Source organism: Macrobrachium nipponense, chromosome 39 (genome assembly GCF_015104395.2).
Source record: "Macrobrachium nipponense isolate FS-2020 chromosome 39, ASM1510439v2, whole genome shotgun sequence".
Classification (NCBI taxonomy): Eukaryota; Metazoa; Arthropoda; class Malacostraca; order Decapoda; family Palaemonidae; genus Macrobrachium; species Macrobrachium nipponense.
In genome coordinates, this window is record NC_061099.1 from 25,672,983 (window position 1) to 25,695,482 (window position 22,500).

Sequence of the window (22,500 nt, forward strand, 5' to 3'; positions counted from 1 at the left end):
TATATATTATATATGATATAATAATAATATACACCCACACATACATATATATGCTCGTACATAGTACACCATATACATAAATTGTAAAGGAAGACACGGCAAACGAAAGACAGAATCTTCCCCCCCCTCCCGCCCGCCCGACCCACCACCCCGACGACGATCCGAGGCCACTGCAAAAGATTTATATCAAGCAATGCCTTCATAATCTTCAAAAGAATTTCAAGAGGCAACCGAAAGTTTGTTTCCTGGTCTTGACGCTCTGCAATTGCTTCCTGCATTTCGGGAACCTTTTGGTGCCTTCCTCCCCACCTTAACCAACAATCTTTGAATTTCTTTCGACACTTTCTCGTGTTTTCGTACCTTAACCGACGAGTTATCTTTTCATTTCTGTGAATATGGCACTTTCTAGCAGTCAAGTAATCTACCTTATTCTGAAGGGTGGTAATGTTTTTTCTGGTTTTAATGTTACTACGTAAGCTATTAATTATAATGGTTTATTATATAATGATAATTTCTTTTCTTTTTCTTTTATTATTATTATTATTATTATTATTATTATTATTATTATTATTATTATTATTATTTGTCGTATTGAAAATTATTGCTGCATCAATTTTATAGAGGTTCTTCCCTATTTTTTTTAATAGATAAGAACCTCTATAAAATTAATGCAGCGGATACAGCAATACTTTTCAATATTCAATGTTCAAAAGGGGGTTTACTTCCTACATATTATTATTATTATTATTATTATTATTATTATTATTATTATTATTAGGTTGTTAAAGAAATTCAAGTCTCGTGAGGACAAAAAATGTTTAAAAAATCCACAATTATATATCAAAATACATTTCTGTGTAAAATAAAACAAAGACTTTCGAACACACCTGTAACGTTAAAATGTAAAATGTAAAAAGGTTGTGGATTTTTAACATTATTATTATTATCATTATCATTATTATTATGATTATTATTATGATTATTATTATTATTATTATTATATTATTATTATTATTATTCAGAAGATGAACCTTATTTCCCCATGTGGAAACAAGCCCCCCCCCCACAGTGGCCACTGACTTGAAGTAACTATGAATTACAAATATCCTCGTCTGTCATAGAAAAACTTAACTAGAATAAAAGACCTAGAAAATGAAATCTTCCTCAAATCATCCTAATAAAAGAAAGACCATTTAACAAGACAAATCGTCCCTAGAACAGAAAATAAGTTGCAATACAGATGACAAACAGAAATTTTTCCATTTTGTGCAACAACTGGAAATCTGATGGCTATTAGATGTGACATAAAGCTCCCACGAGAGAGAGAGAGAGAGAGAAGAGAGAGAGAGAGAGAGAGAGAGAGAGAGAGAGACATTGATTTTATATTGATTAAAACTTGATATTATCTATTTCATGAGGCGAATACGCTCTCTCCTGACTCCAGTCTCTATTTAATAATATTTATTTTTATCATCGTACTTCTTCGGCGATGAAAACGATAAGAGTATGTTTTGTTAAGTTTTAATTAATATTATTATTATAAGTATTATTATTTAAATAGTTTAACCAGACACTAAAACTGATATAGAATCAATTCCTCTTCACTCTCTCTCCCTTATCAGCGCCTGGATTTCAATTGAGGACCGTGCCTCTTTTCTCTCTCTCTCTCTCTTTTCCCAAGATTTCAATTGAGGGTCGAGTCTTTTGAAACTTCAGAGTGACGGGATACATAAAAATATATTGAACAGACCTCTCTTTTACGTAATATCGATTTTTAGGGGATTTTTTATTTTTTCATTTGAGATGTCTCTAACTGACGCTACAGATTCTGACACAACTTTTTCTTTCCTTGTGAAAAGGTTGAAGTAACGTCTATATATACTTCTGAGAAAAGGAATGACTTAGCGTCACAAGAAAGTTCTGAGTAGAGAACGAGTAGGTTTTTTGACAGGTTCTTATCAGTTGTGATACACACAAACTCTCCTCTCTCTCTCTCTCTCTCTCTCTCTCTCTCTCTCTCTCTCTCTCTACACACACACACACACACACACACACACACACACACACACACAATATATATATATATATATATATATATATATATATACATACACATGAACACACATTATACAAACATGAGAATGGATTGATGGATTGTCTCTCTCTCTCTCTCTCTCTCTCTCTCTCTCTCTCTCTCTCTCTCTCTCTCTCCTCTCTCTCTCTCTATATATATATATATATATATACAATAATATATATATATATATATATTATATATATATATATATATAGATATATATATATATATACACATTTGCTAACATATTATATAACAAACATGAAAATGGATTATGGGATAATTGATGATTTTAGATTAAACGTTACTAGGCGGTGGCGGTGAAAGGAAACTGCAAAAACAAAAACAAAACAAAAAAAAAAACCCTTAAAAGTAATGGCAATTATCGTCATCAGTGTAACCGTCCCAGTGTTCGCGAAATGCCAAGCAAAAAAACCATCCACATAGGAGTTGGTAAGACCAGCAGATCCACTGAATAGAACCAGCTCGAGAACAATTGAACAGTAAGTCTATTCATCAAACAGGAGATACCGAAACCGATACTCACAGTCAACCCAGCCATATGAACCCATCGCGTCGGGTGGAACTGGAAAATAGAATATGGATGAGATCCATTCAATAGATCCAGCCACAATACGAGTCGGATTTAAGGTTGTAAGGGTCAAGCTGACATCTTTCTTTACAGGATAAGGAAACTGTTTATGTTTGTAATTCATGAAGAGCGTTATGTCTCCTATGCGTTTACCTATATCTTGCTCATTTACCAACTTACGATCTTCAATAGTGCTCATTTGAATTACATACACACCCTCCAATTCCACCAGCACACACACACACACACACACACACACACTCATACAAAATACATGTTAATATTCAAATGTATACACATATTCACACACACATATATCCCCACAGACCTCATGCAAATCCTTCAAAATTCTGGGACTGTATTAATATCTCTCCTCAGAAGCAAATTCTAGAGATAAATAACAATTTAACAATAAATAATGAAGGAAATAAGACACTTGTTCTCATCAACTCGTTTGCTTTGTGAGAGGCCTTTTTATTTCAGGAAGAAATTCCAGGAAAAAATAGACAGGAATGGGCTGGAATAATATATATAAAAAATTCCAGGAAAAACAGGAATAGGCTGAAAAAATATATATAAGAAAATTCCAAGAAAAAATAGACAATAATGGGCTCGAAAAAAGTATATATAAGAAAAATCCAGGAAAAAAATAGACGGGAATGGTCTGGAAAATATATATAAGAAAAATCCAGGAAAAAATAGACACTAATGGGCTGAAGAAAATATATATAAGAAAATTCCTGGAAAAACCGACAGGAATCGGTTGGAAAAATATATATAAGAAAATTCCAGGAAATAATCGACAGTAATGGGTTTGAATAATATATATAAGAAAATTCCAGGAAAAAATAGACAGGGATGGCTGGAAAAAAATATATATATAAAATACCAGGAAAAAATAGACAGGAACGAGGTTGAAAAAATATATACAAGAAAATAACAGGAAAAAATAGACAGGAATGGGTTTGAAAAATTATATAAAAGAAAATTCCAGGAAATATAGACAGGAATGGGCTGGAATATATATATATAATATATATATATATATATATATATATATATATATATGTATATATATATATATATATATATATATATATATATATATATATATATATATATATGTATATATATAAATATAAGAAAATTTCAAGAAAAAATAGACAGGAATGGGTTGGAATATATATATATATATATATATATATATATATATATATATATATATATATATATATATAGTCTCAGTAATTGGGCGGCTACTTGGAAATCTTAGCTTGATGATAAATAACAGTGCCAAGACCAGGAAGAACATTCTTTATTTAACGAGCTTTCGAGGTTCAAAACCTCATCTTCAGGCTGAAAAAATGACAGGGATGAGAAATCACTAAAAATTACATTAAAACAAAATGAATTGTCTTATTAAAAGCTTCAGTAAAAACATAAAATAAAACGAACATTACATACATACTAAAAAATTACGATTAAAAACTAAAACAAAACGCAAAACATACAAAAACAGAAATAAAAATGAAATAATATGAAAGGTAAACAAACTACCCTCAAAAATAAATTGGCTAACGACCCACTTTGTGTACCTACTATGAAACTATGATGATCGCTAGTTGAATACCGGACGAGTTGTTGTTCAATTCCGGTTTCATTTTCTTAATAAACAGCGACTCTGAAACTTGAAATTAAAAGGTCCAGTCTATTTGAGCAAAAAGACAGTACTCTAAAATCCAGGTGAGTGAAAGGATGGTTCCCTGTGCTAAACTGTGTTCCCTTTATGGCAGAAAAAGGTGGTTTAGAAAGATGAAACCTAGTGCCTAAGCCAGCGGGAACTGGATCCCACGTATCGCAGACCACACTGCGAACAGGTAAACAAGTAAACGACACTCGAATTAAGGTCCACAGGAATGAGCAGGCTTCTCCCTCAAAAGTGATCCTACAGTAAAAGGGTTAGTACAAAAACAAACCTGAAAAAACTAACTTGAGGAAAAACTGTGCTTAAGTATTTCTTGTAACTTTTTTCGTACCAAGTAGCTACTATGACCAAGGAAAGGCAATTTAATATACTTTACATCTTTACTAAGCAGTACTGTACACTGGTCTGGGACAAAAATTTCTTCATCTAGGAAAATTTTTCAGAACTTTGTAAAAGACAAATACGGGATAAGAATTTTCGGTTGGAAAAATAATTCTGGAGGCAGACCCATGTCTTGATGAAATAAATTAAAATCACAGCAGACATTGTAAGCTCTACTTATCATAGTATGTATTGAATTAATTTTAAACAACTTTGGTGAAAAACTAAGATAATTTAATCCCAAGCCAGTCAAAAGTACTTTCGCCTATAAACGGAAGTCTCAAATTTACCTCTATTTCTGTGTACCTGAACATCTAAAAATGACACATATTATCCTGTTCTGTCTCACAAGTAAAAGTAATATTAGGATGACGAGAATTAAAATATTCAAAAAATAAATCCACGTGTGGAACGTTCCTTAAACACAAGGAAAGTGTCATCCACGTACCTACGATAATACAACGGTTTGAAAGCAACAGGGCATTCAGACATCCAAATCTTTTCACAATAACCCATGAAACAATCTGCATATACAGGTCCAAGGGAATTTCCCATAGCAACTCCATCTATTTGATTATATAATTTACCATCAAAAGTAAAAATGCATCAGTTGTAGCCAATTGTAATAATTTTCGCAAAATCTACTTTACTAAGTCCAAAAGTTGTTAAGTGGTTTTCACATATATTATTAAGAATAATGTCAGTAGTTTCTTTTAATGGGATATTCGTAAAAAAGAGAGGTTACATCAAAACTAGCCATTACAACATCTTGGTTAAAATCGAAAGAACACAATTCTTTGACAAACTTGGAAGAATTTGGGACATTAAACTCACTCCAAAAGTTAAAGGTTTTAAAACTGGAACCAGAAACTTTGACAAGTAATAGTTAAAAGTGCCAATTGAGGAAAATAATGGGTCTCAATGGTTTGCCTATTTTATGAACCATTAGGTAGACCATACATGTAACCGGGCTTTGACCCTGAAGCAAATAAATTACTATAGTAACTTCCCCAATTTTATCCCTCAAACTTCTTAACATCCTATTTAATTTGTCTTCTAATTTCAGAATTATTTTTTCCGAAAATTCTTATCCCGTATTTGTCTTTTACAAAGGTCTGAAAAATTTTCTAGATGAGAAATTTTGTCCCAGACCAGTGTACAGTACTGCTAGTAAAGATGTAAAGTATATTAAAGTTGCCTTTCCTTGGTCATAGTAGCTACTTGGTACGAAAAAAAAGTTACAAGAAATACTTAAGCACAGTTTTCCTCAAGTTAGTTTCAGGTTTGTTTTTTACTAACCCTTTTACTGTAGGATCACTTTTGAGGAGAAGAAAGCCCCTGCTCTTTTGTCCTGTGACCTTAATTCGAGTGTCGTTTACTTGTTTACCTGTTGCAGTGTGGTCTGCGATACGTGGGATCCAGTTCCGCTGGCTTAGGCACAGAATTTTGGAACACAGAGGGGTCTTTCCGTAGAACTAGGTTTCATCTTTCTAAAACCACCTTTTTCTGCCATAAGGGAACACAGTTTAGCACAGGACCATCCTTTCACTCACCTAGATTTTAGAGTACTGTCCTTTTTGCTCAAATAGAGACTGGAACCTTTTAATTTCAGAGTCGCTGTTTATTAAGAAAATGAAACCGGAATTAAACAACAACTCGTCCGGTATTCAACTAGCGATCATATAGTTTCATAGTAGGTACACAAAGTGGGTCGTTAGCCATTTATTTTTGAGGGTAGTTTGTTTACCTTTCATATTATTTCATTTTTATTTCTGTTTTTGTATGTTTTGCGTTTTGTTTTAGTTTATCGTAATTTTTAGTTAAATGTATGTAATGTTTCGTTTTATTTTATGTTTTTTTTACTGAAGCTTTTAATAAGACAATTCATTTTAATGTAATTTTTAGTGATTTCTCATCCCTGTCATTTTTTCAGCCTGAAGATGAGGTTTTGAACCTCGAAAGCTCGTTAAAAAATAAAGAATGTTCTTCCTGGTCTTGGCACTGTTATTTATCATCAAGCTATATATATATATATATATATATATATATATATATATATATATATATATATATATATATATATATAAGAAAATTCGAGGAAAGGATAGACAGGAATGGGCTGGAAAAAATATATATAAGAAATTTCCAGGAAAAAACAAACAGGAATGGACTGGAAAAGAATATATAAGAAAATAGGTGGAAAGAAAAGTAGACAGGAATGGAATGACACAAAAAAATATTAGAAAAATTGTTCCAGTCATGGGACACCCCTTGAAAATACAACTGGGTTCTGTTATTGCCTGAGGCTGGATGTGTCCAGAGGAGGAGGAGGGGGTGGTGGGTTTTGGGGGGCGGGTCATAGGGAAAAATACAAAAGCCATTTTTCTTCCAATAATGATAATTCTAAAAAGTGTATCCGAAGCGGACGAATTCCTTCGTTATTGGATTAAAAGAATTAAGAGGATGTAAAGAGCAAACCGATAACCTAAAGGAAAAATGTTAACGGGGTTAATTGTTTTTATTTTAGTTTTAAATTACTGTATGAAAGTTATTCGATGCTGTATGAGGTAGTGGAAATTTCCTATAATCAATTTATTATTTATATTCTAAGGTAAAGTTTTATATAAATGTTAGGGGGCACTGAACTTACATACACACACACACACACACACACACACACACACACACACACACATATATATATATAATATATATGTATATATTATATATATATATATATATATATATATATATATATATATATACACATATACATAGAAACATACACCCACATACATATATATAAATATATATAGTACGAAAGTGGGAAATTATCAATACTTTCCCTTTCTCTTTTTCGCTTCTTATCTATGTATTCGCTGATACAGTTGGGCAAAGAAGGGCGTGTGTGTGTGTGTTCAGGTCGTGATAGGTCAATATTTGCCACAGTGTCTATGAAATGACCACCCTGAAAGATAATCCAAGAATTCAGAAGTCACTCTCCATCTGACCTTCTTCGTGGAAGACTGATTTAGATCAACGCAAAATCGTAATCTATTATACACAGCCTCCCAATCTATTATTGGCGGTAAGGTTTCTCCATTTGTTCCCCAACGGGATTCAAGGCTTGTAGTGATAGGCTTGTCCAGATGAGCTGCACTGAATATAGGATTTAGGCCAAAGACCAAGCACTAGGACCCATGAGGTCATTCAGCGCTGAAACGGAAATCCACAGTAAAAGGTCTGGAAGGTGCAACAGGAGGAAAACCTCAAAAGCAGTTGCACTATGAATCAATTGTTAGGAGAGGGTGGAATATGAAAAGAGGTACAGTAAAATGAACGAAAGGGGGTTGCAGTTAGTGGCCGAAGGCGCGCTGCAAAGAACCTGAAGTAATGCCTACCGTGCACCGCTACGGGAATTCAAACGAGTGGCAACGAAGAGTAGCAATTAGTCTTAAAGCCTTAAGTGACAATGAAGAGAAAATAGAGGCAACAACTCTGCCAAGGAAGATGTTTTCAAGAAGATTTTGAAAATGCATTTAGAATCTTGATATTTTACGAATCCCCTGGTACATCCTATTTATGCTTAGATTTCCTAAGTAAAGCTTCGTCTCACTGGATTTGGATTAGGATTACTATCATAATCCGCTTCGCTAATCTTTGTTACAAAACCTAAAAATTTGAAAAAAATTGAAATCGTTTACTATATGCTTTATTGAACAGCAAAGTATTCTGCTTTATTTATCCAAGGCAATGATAACCTTGTGATATCTATTTAAAACAATCATAAAAAGATAATGCATGATGAAACGAAGATTAAAATACAAAGGAAGCTCCTCAGGCACTCGAGCACAAAAAAAAACTTAATAAATAAAAAAAATTGCAACACACCAAACTACGCTCATTAAAAAGACGATCATTATACAAAGAACTCTCCCCCAGACACTCCAAAAACAAAAGACAAACAAATGCCCCGGGAAACGAAAGCAAGCAAATACAAACAAATGCCACGGGAAACAACCAAAAAAATAAATAAATAAATAAGAAAAAAAAAACTGCAACACAACAAGCAACGCTGATGTTGGTGGCTGCAACAGTCACCAAGCCTTGCCAACCAAAAATCAACCAATAGTTGGTGGCCGCTCATTGGAGCCGGTGGGGTTGCTTTGACCAACTAAACGAATGACTACATGAGAATGAATCGCCGGGGAGAGAGAGAGAGAGAGAGAGAGAGAGCATTTTAATCCGATTTACAGGCCTCCAAGTGTTTGCCAGACATCGCTCTCCAATATCTATTGCGGAAAATAGCTCTTCACTTGAGCAGTTATACGACGCACGGGATCAGAGAGAGAGAGAGAGAGAGAGAGAGAGAGAGATTGCTTTTTATACAATATTTGAAAGTAAAGGCACCGGAAATTTAAATCGCAACTACCGGATTTGATAGAAACTGTAACCACTGTTTGCAATTTACCTATGGCATAAACTAGTTTATGATCTTGTCAAGAAGATATACTGCTATTAGTTTAAACGTATCTGTTAAAGAGAAAGAACTCTAACTTTTCATTCTTGAGCCTAAAATTGCTTAAGTTCTATTCATATGAAAACACATCGTTATAAGTCCAGTGGTTGAATTAAATAGTTTATTTTTTTCCTCTCATGCACATTCTTTTCATGATACAATGCCAGGATCTATAAAAAAATTAGAAATCTATTACGGAATTCTACCAAGATCAGGAATGTTTGGATTACACAGAACATTTGCTTCTTACTTGATTTTTTATAAACCTTCCACCTGTACGGCAAGGTTCTTGGTCATATGTGCACCTTTTGGCCATGTGTCCACGCAAGATCTGTGGACACTGGTATGCCCTACCTTTTCCCGTGGCCCTGTAATTCGAGGCACCTACTACAATGGCAATATAAACCTGGTAAGCTACAGAACGGGACTGCTGTAGTTTCTACAGGGACAATCTTTTCATTCTCCTCCGATTAATGTATCCACAACTGTGTGTGTGTGTGTTTTTTTTTCTGGACAGAGATCCCTAAAACTGGGTATTCACGCAGCTGTCAGTCCACCCACGACCGTTCAACGGATGAACGTCCACACGTCAAGAGTAGAACTGTCACTCGGTCGGACAGTCAATTCGAGGTCATTGCCCTCATTTCTCGTCCAGTCTTGTCGTGGCAACAACTATACGGCATCGATGGAACTCCGCTGGCTGATGAGTGGAGCTACATACTAGCTACTGCGGTAATTCACCTCAAATTAGGAAAGAAGCAAAAATGCGTAAAAGAGTACTGAAATAAGACTAAATTATACCTGGGGGTTGGTTCAGTTATTTAAGAAATGGACCGTGAAGCCTGCTTTCACTAGTAACACCTTTAATAAAAAGGCAGGACACTGGCCTAGGCATATACCAAATTGTATTTATCACATGGATCTACTTTTTATTTGTTTTATGATATGATTTTGATTCACGACGGTCTACAAAAAGAGCGGCATGTCCAACAATGAAGTTAATTAGGCCTATACATAGTTAATTCATATTCTGGTCGGAGCGACTAAGATCCTTCCCAGGCGAAATCCAACAGCGAACTGTCGAAAGAACTTTAGGTGATTCCTTCAGTTCATCAGTTTTGGCGAGGGAACTGACTCCGCCCACAAACTGTCGTCCACACTTAAGTTTTAACGTGTTTTGATGAGCTAGACTGACGGGTAAACCTGTGCGTGAACACCCGGTGGACTGAAGGGCCTTGGAGGCTTACAAGCTGTACATTTCGCCCAAAGGTAACTTAGAGGCGCTTGAATTTTGGTAATAGAGGCGCCTGAAATTCAAAGACCCTCTTTCTGCCATTTAGCCGAAGCTTTACAAACCGAACAGAGTTTATCCTCCTACTGGAGCTCTGAAGCTTCTGAACTTCTGACTCTGGTCTGAGGTCAAGATCATTTGTCAGAGCTGAGCGTTGGGGCGAAGGTCTCCAATGATCATAAAAAATAGTTAAAACATTGAACGCGCGAGGCTAGATTTCTTGGAGGGTGACTGAACAGAAAACGATGGGTATTTAATATATTTAAGAGGTATAATGACTGCAGTTTGGTGCAAAGTAATTGAAATAATATCAACCGATACAGTCGACAGAACAGAACGACAAACATTGTGTATGAAATGAACAGACCTTGAATATTTTGCAAACACTGACTTGTTCCATGGCCTCAAAACCAACGCTTGTTTTCATACTCAAAAAAATATCCTTTTAATTTCGTTTATTCGAGTTTCATAATTGCTGCATCAACTGACAAAGAAAAACGAATATTATATATATATATATATATATATATATATATATATATATATATATATATATATATATATATATATATATATATATATATATATATATATATATATAACTTAGAGCCCATTTATCTGGAACGAAAAATATCTGAAATTCTCTCAGGAGAGAGAGAGAGAGAGAGAGAGAGAGAGAGAGAGAGAGAGAGAAAAAAACTCGCAATAACATCAATAACAAGGTTTCTCCCCGACGGTAAGAATAACTATTTTCCGTTGGATGAAGCTTAAGTCGAAAATAACGCTTCCGAACGCGACCAAAATTGTGCAAAACACGTCAATTGACTTTATTCTCGGCATTAAAGTCTAGTCGGGATATTTTGGGCCTTAGTCACTCGTCAACGGAGAGAGAGAGAGAGAGAGAGAGAGAGAGAGAGAGAGAGAGAGAGAGTTAAACAGGCGGACAGAGACAAACTGAGAGAGAGAGAACAAATAAATATCTTTGCCATCCAGAAATCGGGAATTCAAACCCAGTTACACAGAAAGCGGAAATCGGTTAAAAAACACCGACTGTCGGACTACCATTGAAAATCTAGATAAAAAAAAAGAAAAAAAAACGTGACTTTCCAATACGGGGGCGAAAATTCATATTGAAGAAAAATGCCACCAAATAGAATGACGACACTGATCGCCTGTGATTTTTTATTTTCCCATGAAGCTTTCTTTTCCCCTCTCGTCACTATCTATCCGAATTTTACATCGAAAAAGGATTCAGGCTGTTTGGTAGCAATATTGGTCATTCAGAGCCGGGGTTTGGTCCCCTTGGTGTGAAACCTCATATAAATGATCATATTTTGCTTACGTGTTTTTCTTTACCTAAATTCTCATTCCGAAGTCTTTGTTTTTTCTCTCCTTTATCCTTTCTACCTAATCTATGCTCAGATCGCGATGCTTGGTTACCCTCATTTGGACGTTGATGTAAATGATTATATTTTGTTTTGTTTATACCTTTATCGTCAATCTCACTGCTAATTCTTTATCTTTACTCCTTATTCTTTTCTAATGTCATACAATCTACTCTGACACGTACCCCAAATGATAGTGAGCACAGGTCACATCGATCCGCCTTCCTTTCAGCTATGATTTGCATAGTTGATGGCGACATCTGAAACCACCTTGGAGTCTAAATTACCTTTTCTTTGTGTTACCCTCCCGAAATCGCCACGGCGTTTAAATTACATTACATTGCATTACATTACAGTACATGTTTTTGACTGAGTTAAACAATTAGTTTAAATGACACTGAGGATGTAGTGAAATAACAGCCTGAAAGGTTCAGGCAGAGATGAAATGCGAAGGAAATGTGACAACACTTGATCTAAGGCAACTCTGGCTTTCTGAACCTTTCACCATACAAGAAGGTTCTTTCAACATAAAACCTCCAAACGAGCTTATAATTAGAGGCATATTAAGCTGTTCTGGGCATAACTCCTTTAATGCTTTCAAACAAATTGCGAAAAGTCTGTCAGATCGCTAAATTTTCAAAATATGTTACGCCTCAATCTCGTTGATACTCAGTCTAAACGGCAGAAAGAAATACCAGCGTGCTCGCTGGAAACATTCGACCCATAAAAATGAAGATATACCGATACACAAACAGACAGACAGACAGACAGGCATATTAACTAAAGGCTGCTTCCCCTACGCGGCAGAAAGATAGTCCAATATCCACGAAATGTAACACTATTTTCCATGACATAAAATTCGCAATTTCTTTTAATGGTCGCGTCCGTGGCAGAGATGGTTTTACAGTTTTCCCAGAGCAGGTTATTGCTGGATAAAGCAAAGACGGATTTCCGACGAAAAACTGACAGTTAATTCAACAGCGTTACATTCCACGGACAGGGATGAGAGAAACTCCATATGGGACAGGATGTTCTTATAAATATACCGTATCACTGCTACTATTGCGAGTCGAGGTGACGAAGAGCTCAAGAAGACAAGAGAGAGAGAGAGAGAGAAGAGAGAGAGAGAGAGAGAGAGAGAGAGAGAGAGAGAGTTAGCTATCAGATACAGATTCACTGTCAAACTTTGACAAGCAAACGAGATAACGTTAGAATAATCACGAAGCACAAAAAAAGGTCAAGTTCCCAAAGCCAAAAGCAACATGATGCCAAACACAAAGTTCATTAAGGTTTATTCATCTGTTTCACCAACTGGCGTTACAAGACTTCCTTCGAGATGGATGTCCAACTAGAGAGGAGAGAGAGAGAGAGAGAGAGAGAGAGAGAGAGAGAGAGAGAGAGAGAGAATTCCTCTAAACTATTGTGCATTGTAATTATTCCAATTATATTATATTCCCCCTTGAAAATTAAAACTGACAACATTATTTTCTAAAATAAAATCAGGTTGAAGAGTCTTCCAGCATAATTACATTATAGTCTACATTTCCATAATCGGATAAGCGGACGGATTACGGTTACGTAAAATCTAAATGATATTTTGTCTTCCAGAAATGAAGCGTAATGACGTTATATGATCACATCTAGGAAGTTGTCGACTGAAAGACAAATGAAAGACAAACTCTCTAGTCGTCTCCTGGATGCAGGTGAAAAATGGCTGTTGCTATGTGTGCTTCAGCGTGGGCCCACGTGATAATTGGGGTATACAGGGAGTTAAATAATATAGTTATGTATACATGTGTGCGTATCGGGTACACAAACACAATTACTCACACAAGTGAGAATGTTTCTCCTTGTACAGATTATTATTATTATTATTATTATTATTATTATTATTATTATTATTATTATTCAGAAGAAGAACCCTATTCATATGGAACAGGTCCACTATGACGTGAAAACTGCACATATAAAAAAACTGAATTACAGAAACAAGAGACATATAAAAACGAAACAATTTTGAGTTATCAGATACCCAAAAAGAAAAAAAATTCCATAGTCATTTAAATAAAATCTGTGTTCATTCTAAAAATTCTTTTGTGTTACAGATTCATTGAAGACAACCCACGAACATAAACAAGTAAGAAATGCGCCTAAATTTCTTCGAGGCAATCTAGTTTTCTGTACAGCGTATAACGCTGTATGCAACTCTTAGCCCCAGCCTAAGAAACTTTCAGCACCGGCCCATGAAACTTTCAGCCACGGCCCGGGGGTGGCCTTTGATGCTGAGACACACGATGATGGCTAACTTTAACCTTGAATAACAAAAAAAACTACCGAGGTTAGAGGGCTGCAATTTGGTTTGTGTTTGATGATTGAAGGGTCGACATACAAATTTTCAACCCTCTAGCCTCGGTAGTTTATAAGTTCTAAGAGCGGACAGAAAAAAGTGCAGACGAATAGACAAAGAGCCATCTTAATATTTTTCCTCTTACAGAAAACCAGAAACACCAGTCATTACTATTAACGCCACGTTCACCTGACCAATCAAGTCAGATGAAGCCCTGAACTTTATGATCTGTCTCAAGTTAATATCGAAATGGTCACTTAGAAGCTTACGGAAAGCGTATGCTAATTTTCCTGACGTCACAAACGTGGTCGTTCCTGGAGGCACTCCCAGGCCACTTCGCGTCATTGACCAGTCGTTGTTCACTATCTGTTGATCTTTCAGGTCAAAACCTCATTATTGTAAAAAAAAAATAATGGAGGCGGAAGAGTAGTATAATAACTGCAGCCAAACACATTTCAATTCGTCGGTGACCAAAATGAAGTGATGTCAACTTTGCTTGGAGATTTGGGTAATCAGCTTACGGTAAATTGGGCAGTGCCATGAACGGCTACAAAATTACCTTTATTACACAATTTCTGGGTAATCTTTGAGGTAATGATAAATAAAAAGGAATTATGCCATGTCCTTTCAAAGTAATTTTCATATCCACGATTAAATGTATTAATTAAAAATATACAGGAATCATGTAATAGTATCTAGAAGCAAATTTCATATCCACAATTAAGTGCACTTATCAAGTTTTTCAATATCTTTGAGGTGACACCTAAATATACGACAAATTAAACAAGTTAATAACTTAATGCTATTTATAATCTCATCCTTTTCCCCTCCTCTCTCTCTCGCTCTCTCTTTCCCTTCCTCCCTCTTCCTCTCTTCTCTCCCCTCTCTCCTTCCTCTCTCTCTCTCTCTGGATCTTCAGACGTTGTTTTGCAACCGAGTGCGTTTCTGTACCGGACCATAAGTGTTTACTGGATAAATTTTATTTATAGGAATGAGGTCAGCGCCAACAATTACTGACCTATTAATCTCTGATGGTAACTTTCTTCGGAAACTCCATCAATGCTACTACTACCACTACTACTACTACGACTACTACTACTAATGCTACTAGTACTAAAAATAATAATAATGTTATTCAGTTGCATTATGAAACAATTGTTAAGAGAGGGTTAAGGAAAGTAAGAAGGAAGAAAGAGAATATGAACGGAGGTAGTACATCCAAAAAGAATGAATGGGGTTGCAGCTAGGGGTACTTCCTTAACCCTCTCCTGACAATTGTTTCCATAACGTAACTGCTTTGAGGTTTTCCTCCTGTCACACCTTTCAAACCCTCTTATTGTCAATTTGCCTTTCAGCGCTGAATGACCTCAGGTCCCCAGCGCTTGGCCCTTTGGCCTAAATTATCTATTCCATTTCACATTCTGATCTTTTCTTCTTCTTTTGCCAGTTATCGTTATTATTATTATTATTATTATTATTATTATTATTATTATTATTATTATTATTATTGGTGGAGTTTCCAAAGAAAGTTGCCATCAGAGGTTAATAGGTCAGTTATTGGCGCCGACCTCATTTCTGTAAATAAAATTTTTATAATCATTCAAGAAATTAACTAATGATACTTAAGCACTTTGGCTTTGTGTTTTACAGATCAGAGGCTTAATCTGTGCGGCTTCAATGAATTACATGTATTACACGTTTTCAATATCAAGAGAGCTTAGATTAAAATGAGTTTTGCAATTTCAGTGGCACAGTTTAAAACATAAAAAAATATATATCTCACGGGACTGCATATGCAAATTCTACAACATAAATCAGAATAAGTTTTGGAATAACATTTTACAAAAATATAAAGCAGGTAGAGAGATATGCCATTGGGATACGATGCTATACTATGCAGCATGGAAAAGCAGATTGTTAAATTGTACAACTTACAGCGATAATTGCTATGGATTTAAGACTTTTTAAATCTGTCTCGTAATTTCACTGTCAAGTACTAACGAATGTGCCTTAACTTTGTATGATTCCTTCACTGATTATAAGAGTGTAAAAGAGTTTTTAGAAATTGACGTGGGTTAATGATTCTATCATATGATCTGATGTTGGATCATAGGAAATAAGAAAGGAAAGGAAATTTGTAATATTTTTTTTCTCTCTCCTCTTTTCACACACACAAAACACGTGTAATATATATATATATATATATATATATATATATATATATTATATATATATATATATATATATTTAGAGAAAGAAAGAGAGAGAGAGAGCGACAGAGAGAGAGAGAGAGTATCCTGCTAAAGCAATAGACATTGATATTGAGAGAGAGAGAGAGAGAGAGAGAGAGAGAGAGTCAGAGTAGAGGAGAGAGAGAGAGAGAGAGAGAGAGAGAGATATTGGAAATGAAATGCCTTGCCTATTCACAAGATAATATCATTTCCCCATCTTCAAATTCGTACTGCATCTTGCCCAACAAACTGTGATGGGAAAAACAGAGAGAGAGAGAGAGAGAGAGAGAGAGAGAGAGAGAGAGAGAGAGAGAGAGAGAGAGAGAGAGTAAAATAAAACGAGCATCCAGCTTCAAGAAATTTTGCCTTGGGTATCACATATCCATTTCAGACGAATATCGGTTGAATACCTGTGTTAATTTCCCCAGATTTCCCTTCTTATTTCCGGGAAGTATCACATCCGTGATACTCGTTCCTTCTCTCTCGATCCAGACAGAATCGCGACTGAAATTACACGCGTGTAATTGGTTCCCATTTCATATTAAAAGGAATGGGGGAAACTTGTCTCCTGTTTACATAAAGGGGGAAAGTTGTGCGCGTTCTCTAACCCGTCTCCGTGGCAATTAAGTCCCGGGAACCGTCCGCGCTTTTTTTTTTGTTTGTTTTCGGAGCCACGAGAAGTTACGCGTAATCGGCCGAGATATGTTGATTGCGGAGCGAGTTCTCCCTCGAGCGTAAATGATCCGAAATCCGTCTCGGGTGCGTCAATAAAGAGCGTTTCCTAGGTCAGGAGGGCGTAAACGAGACCGAGATTGTTGTCCTTGGCTGATACTGTCTGGGCCAAGAAAGAGCGTTCTTTTAGCGTGTAAACAAGGAGCGTTCTCTTGGTGCGTAAAAAGGGAGCGTTCTGTTCGTAACTGAACAAAAGGCGTTTTCTTGGTGTCTAAACAAAAAGCGTTTTCTTGGTGCGTAAACAAGAAGTGTTCTTTAGGTGCGTAAACAAGAAGCGTTCTATTAGCGTGTAACCAAGAAATGCTCTTTATAGGCATAAATAAGAAGCTTTCTCTTGGTGCGTAAACAAGACGCGTTCTCTTGGTGCACAAACAAGGAGCATTCGTTTTAGTACATAAACAACAACAGACGTTTCCCGCTCCAGAAAAGCGCAAACAACAAAACAAGAGATTGTTTCCTTGATCCAAAAGGTAGGATGGCGATGGGAAACTCCCCTTCTACCCTCTGGCCCGGCCGGAAATTCACTTAAAACCGACCCATAACACAGACTTTCAGACGGAAATAACTTAACCTGATAACGGCATTTCTATGGCTTCCATTTTAATTACGCCAAGCGAAATTCTCCTTCTCCTCCTTCTCTTTCTTTTCCTTCTCCTCCTCGTCCTTCTCCCCCTCCTCCTCCTCCCCCTCCTTCTCCTCCTCCTCGTCCTCCTCCTTCTCCTCGCCCTCCTCCTCCTCCTCGCCCTTCTTTCCTCCTACCTCCGTCTCCTCCTCCTTCCTTCCTCCTCCGCCTCGACCCTCCAGTTCTCCTCTTCCTTCGGTCCTCTTCTCCTATTCCTCGTCCTCCTCCTCCTCGTCGGTCCTTCCTTCTCCTCTCGCTTCTCCTTCTCCTCGTCCTCCTCCTCCTTCTCCTCTTCCTCGTCCTCCTTCTCCTATTCCTCCTCCTCCTCCTCCTCCTCCTTCCCTGCCATTAGTGCCAATTCTGCAAGACTCCGGAATGCGTCCCTTTAACTAGAGTCGCATTGACCTAACGTCCCTTTTAAGAAGCGTCTTATTTGCCTCGTTCGCCATGAGCGTTGCTGAAATACACACCCCTCCCTTCCATTTACATCTTTTGCCTGCGGATGTATATATGAGCTATGCGTATGTGAGTATGATTGTGAATGCGAATGTGAATATGATTGTGAAAGTGTGACTTCATAAACGTGCATGATACCGGCCCTCTGGTGGCAGAAGAGAGAATCATGTTCGAGTTAATGTACTACATGATTTGTCAAGACGAATTTATTATCGAAATTCATTTAAAATGTGTTTTGTAACTGAATGCTATTTCTGTGATGTCACATGCGCGGGCTATCGATTAAATGAAGCAATTAATCATATATTCTCGTTGGTCATATCTCGTCAAAGCAGCTCCTCCGATTTCATATGTATTTGCATATATGAGTACAATGATACGTTTTTTTTTTTTATTTGTTTATTAGTATTTACCAAACGTATTTACGTATAAGAGTGAAACAATGCACTTTTTGTTTATTAGTAATTACCAAATGTCTTTCCGTATAATAATGCGTTTTGTTTATTAGCAGTTACCAAATATATTTGCGTATAGGAGTACAATAATGAGGATTTTTGTTTATTAGTATTTACCAAACGTATTTGTGTATAAGAGTAAAATAATGCGATTTTTTGTTTATTAGTAATCACCAAATGTCTTTCCGTGTAAGAGTAATATAATGCGTTTTTTTATTGGTAATTACCAAATGTCTTTGCGTACAAGAATAAAATAATGGGTTTTTTGTTTAATAGCAGTTACCAAATGTATTTGCATATAAGAGTACAATAATGAGGATTTTATGTTTATTAGTATTTACCAAATGTATTTGCGTATAAGAGTAAAATAATGCGATTTTTTGTTTATTAGTAATTACCAAATGTCTTTCCGTATGAGTAATATAATGCTTTTTTTTAATTAGTAATTACCAAATGCATTTGCGTATGAGTAAATAATAATTTTTTTGTTGATTAGTAATTACCAAATGTCTTTTTTTTTTTTTTATTAGTATTTACCAAGAACAGAAAACAGTTGTTAGCCCGTGCACCCTGTGACGATCCGAAGATCTGAAGTTTGTGTGTTACCTCGTTTCGTTTGACAGATATCCATCTTCGATAGTCAGGGCGGGGGTGGACGAGGGGGGAGAGAATCGGATTTCTCAAAAGAGCAACCAGTTTGCAGATCACAACAGATACAGAAAAGGAAGGAGAGAGAGAGAATGAGAGAGAGATTTTATCGCTATGCTAATCCCAAATTTAGAACATAAAGAATTGCACATATATACAATGAAATCAAAGAATGCAAACAACTAGACTAGAGAAAACCATAAGAGAGAGAGAGAGAGAGAGAGAGAGAGAGAGAGAGAGAGACGAGAAAGAGACGAGAGAGAGAGAGAGAGATGTTACTGTTATACTAATCCAAAATTTAGAAAATAAATAAAATATTGCACATATATACAATTAAATCAAAGAATGCAAATCACTAAACAAGACAGAGAGAGAGAGAGAGAGAGAGAGAGAGAGAGAGAGAGAGAGAGAGAGAGAGAGAGAGAATTGACTGTAATGAACATTCAATTTTAATCTAATATTACAAAAATTGAACAATATATGAATCAAAAGAATACATGGCACCAAAGAATATATAATACTTATATCAATAGTTAAAAAATATAAATCAGATAATACATCTCAGATGTGGAAAGTAAATGACAGAAAATTAATAAATGCTTAACAAGCCAGTAAGGCGAAACTTTAAAGAATCAAGATAACATAAAGGAAAATGAGTAATTTACATCGAATGTAGGAGAACAGTGATAAAAAGTTTAAGGACAAATAAAATATCCATCAACATAAACAAGGTTCAGATAAACCTTTAAGAAAGAGAACTGCAGTATAGTCCCGGATTGAAAACCTACCTTGCTCTTAATACCTGATTTCATTTTTCTCTCCTTTTTTTTTAATTATTTTTTTTTTTAGATTTCGCAACTCAGAAAGCATATTCTTTTACATACACAATACAAAACGAGAAGGACAAACAGAACTTCGAAGATTCAAAGAACAACGTCTAATACAACACTGCGAAAAAGATAAAAAGATACTAGACAGGGCCAGATAAATATACGTATATATAGATAAATAGACAAATATATATAGATGGATAGACAAATCTATAAATAAATAGATAGACAGGGCAATTCAATGTGAGCAAACGCAAAACAAAAGGCACGGGAAGAATAAATATATAGACGGATAAATAGATAAAAATCAATAGACAGATAGACAGATGAAATCAATGTAAACAAAAGCAAAATAAAAGGCACAGAAAGCCAGCACAATAACAGAGGATTACGAATAAAAGAGAGAATATTCGTGGATCAGCCGAAATAAAAACAGCCGTCGAAGAGTTACACAGGTTTTTTTCTTCAGTTTTATGAAACTGAAAAAGCGGATAGAGACTTTTCCAACCGAACGTTATTTAGATAAAAAAAGCAACAATAACAAGAATAAGAAACAAGTATGATTATATCATTGAAATAATATCAACATGATGATAATTGGACATTGGTCAAACTTATTTTGGGGATAAACAACAACAAGGCGTGATCCGACCTGCTAAAATCTACGGAATAGAGCTTAGAGTCTCCAACGAAAATTAAAATAAATACCTATATTTCATCATAAATAATTTTCATGTACAGTTTAACATGCACATTATTTATTTTTTACATTTTCATTATCATAAATAAATCATAAATATTCTATCATAAAATTCCTGTATCTTTAACTCAACGCGAAACACCTTTTTCAGACCTTTTTAGGCTTTCCTAACCTTCCCCCCCAACAAGAACAACAGAGTCGTTTGTAGGCTTACTCCCTGAGTAAGCGAAAATTCCTAATCATTTGTAATACTGACCTTCCCGTCACTGTTGAAATTGTGATAAAGTTTTTTGCTTTAAATTCTGTTACCAATTTAATGACTACTGCTATACTTAGAAAAGGATGGGCATGTCTTCGGGGCAGAATTACCCAGTCTTGGCGGATCTATGCGGTCCACGAACTCCTAAAATTATTATTATTATTATATTATTATTATTATTATTATTATTATTATTATTATTATTATTATTATTATAAAAGTCTCATAATAGCACTGAGTCACTAAAATGGTGGAGAAATCCACGATGTAAATATACAAATGTTTGTATGTATATTTCTATATATATTTAAATTTATACCATTGTGGATTTCCTCAGCATTATTTTTATTATCATTAGTAGTAGTAGTAGTAGTAGTAGTAGTAGAAGTAGTAGTAGTAGTAGTAGTAGTAGTAACCTCTTTTCTAAAGCCTGGAAGGGATTACAGTACTGGAAAAAAAACTTCTAACAATGGGTTTCAATACCGGGAATTAAATAAAACACTTATTGTAAAAAGAAATGGTAGTAAGCTTACATGCTCTCGCTTCTCGTACACGGATTAGTTTCTTGGATTAACAGGAATTGAAATCTTCCTTAGGGCTGACTCAGAGCTGGATATAAAGACTCTTCTAACGGTAAGCAGGATGATTGACAGGTCCTGACAATTAATTAATGCCTCTCGTGGGTGATACTGTATTATAAGACTCACGATGTATTTCACTTTCACGCCACTGATAAACAATTATCATATAATTATATCGTGGAAATCCCCTGTTAATTATTCATAGTTTAAGCCTCGCTGGAGGTAGAATAAAAATTTAGCAAGTTTTTTTTTAGTTGAATAATGATGACTTTCCTTCTACAGAGAGAGACTGAGAAATACGACACAGAGGAATATCCCAGATAATAATTATGTATTATAAGCAAAACTGAAAGGTCTTATATGTATGTATATATAAATACAAAGATAATTCCAAAATTCATAATAGATCTGCAGTTGTGAATAGAATTCCATTTACAATGAGGACAAATTAATTAATGATTTTACTAAGAGATTTCTGAACTGTCTGTCTGTCTGTCTGAAAATGGGATTTGCGGATGCGGATTTTTTATATTTGCAGATGCGGATGTGGATGCGGATATGAATCTTTTAAATTTGCGGATGCGGGTACTTTGTAAATCTAAGTAATTTAGATATATTTAAGTGTTAGAGAAGATTTTCAGTCAAATAATTCAAAATTATGCGTTACCATGATGTACTAATTGAAAGTA

General features: G+C 35.4%; 2 protein-coding genes across 2 annotated transcripts in view; both read left to right on the forward strand.

The window, feature by feature from the left end:
• Positions 1-22,500, forward strand: part of LOC135210540 (muscle, skeletal receptor tyrosine-protein kinase-like) — a 383,830-nt gene that overhangs the window by 23,760 nt on the left and 337,570 nt on the right. The gene's annotated exons all lie outside the window — the stretch shown is intronic.
• LOC135210394 (uncharacterized) lies at positions 15,329-18,275 on the forward strand. Its single transcript, XM_064243299.1, has 2 exons — positions 15,329-15,407; positions 17,875-18,275. The coding sequence occupies exons 1-2, from the start codon at positions 15,329-15,331 to the stop codon at positions 18,273-18,275; spliced, it is 480 nt and encodes a 159-aa protein (XP_064099369.1).

Excerpts from the sequence above, each read along its gene's own strand:
- LOC135210394 (XM_064243299.1), top strand. The coding sequence starts at position 15,329 with ATGGTAACTTTCTTCGGAAACTCCATCAATGCTACTACTACCACTACT. Across the intron at positions 15,408-17,874 it reads TACTACTACTAATGCTACTA|CGAAATTCTCCTTCTCCTCC; the intron begins GTACTAAAAATA and ends AATTACGCCAAG.